General features: G+C 45.6%; 1 protein-coding gene across 2 annotated transcripts in view; it reads left to right on the top strand.

The window, feature by feature from the left end:
- LOC114636039 (60S ribosomal protein L10-like) overlaps window positions 1–834 on the top strand; it is a 987-nt gene extending 153 nt beyond the window's left edge. The window contains exon 1 of one of the 2 annotated variants that reach the window (XM_028784345.1): window positions 1–834. This exon is cut by the window's left edge and continues 153 nt beyond it. In XM_028784345.1, coding sequence (XP_028640178.1) covers window positions 1–496 — 496 coding nt within the window. In that variant the 3' untranslated portion in view covers window positions 497–834. The other variant, XM_028784346.1, reaches the window with a different exon arrangement.
- The last annotated feature ends 352 nt before the right edge of the window (window positions 835–1,186 follow it).

Below are 1,186 nucleotides of genomic sequence, written 5' to 3'. Positions count from 1 at the left end.
CCACATGGTGTCCGACGAGTACGAGCAGCTCTCCTCGGAAGCCCTGGAGGCCGCACGCATCTGCGCCAACAAGTACATGGTGAAGAGCTGTGGCAAGGACGGCTTCCACATCCGAGTGCGGCTGCACCCCTTCCATGTCATCCGCATCAACAAGATGCTGTCCTGCGCGGGCGCTGACAGGCTCCAGACCGGCATGCGAGGTGCCTTCGGGAAACCTCAAGGCACAGTGGCGAGGGTCCACATCGGCCAGGTCATCATGTCTATCCGCACCAAGCTGCAGAACAAGGAGCACGTGATCGAAGCCCTGCGCAGAGCCAAGTTCAAGTTCCCCGGCCGCCAGAAGATCCACATCTCCAAAAAGTGGGGCTTTACCAAGTTCAACTCCGATGAACTTGTAGACAAGGTGGCGGCGAAGCGCCTCATCCCCGACGGCTGCGGAGTCAAATACATCCCCGAACGTGGCCCCCTGGACAAGTGGCGAGCCCTGCATTCCTGAGGACTTTGCTGGCAGAAAGGAAGTAACAATGAGGTTATAGTTTGAAAATGTTAATTCCGTTCATAGAGTCTAGAATGTTACTTTGCGTAGTATAGAGAGAACATTACAATGGGAAGCACCTGCCTTAAGGGACAAAAAAGAACTGTAGTTTATAGAGAAAGAATTTGCTATTTCGATCCAGTTACTTTAAATTTTTGGAGTATACTGCAGTGTAGCGAACGTTTTGTCGTGATGGTATAAATGCTACTGTTACCTTGGATTAAGAGTGGCAAGAGGAGTTGGAAGATGTGTGAAAAATCCTTGTTTATAGAAAATTAAACATGAAAGTTATATTTCAACTGTAGGCTTTGGTTGTTTTGTTTTAAACTTGTCAATATTATTTTTAGAATTAACCCATAGCCTCAGGTTATCAATCTTAGAACAGTTAGTTGTACTGAAAGAGGATTTTCTAGACAAACAAGCCTTACATTGTCCTGCACTCAAGAGACAATGATCCAATCTTTTTTTCATCACAGAAAGGTTATAGGTGACAACAGAGTTTATATTGCTTGTATTTGGGTCCCAGTAGAATCAACAAAGAAGAGAAAATGACACTAAATCTGAGGGGCCTTGGAGAGGGTTTGTAATCTGTGGCTGTTTGCCCTGTATTAGAATTCAGTTGATGAAGCAGGTGATTTCTCTTTTATTTTA

Source organism: Grammomys surdaster, unplaced genomic scaffold, assembly GCF_004785775.1.
Source record: "Grammomys surdaster isolate TR1022 unplaced genomic scaffold, NIH_TR_1.0 121408, whole genome shotgun sequence".
NCBI lineage: Eukaryota > Metazoa > Chordata > Mammalia > Rodentia > Muridae > Grammomys > Grammomys surdaster.
This window is presented reverse-complemented; position numbering and strand designations above follow the sequence as displayed.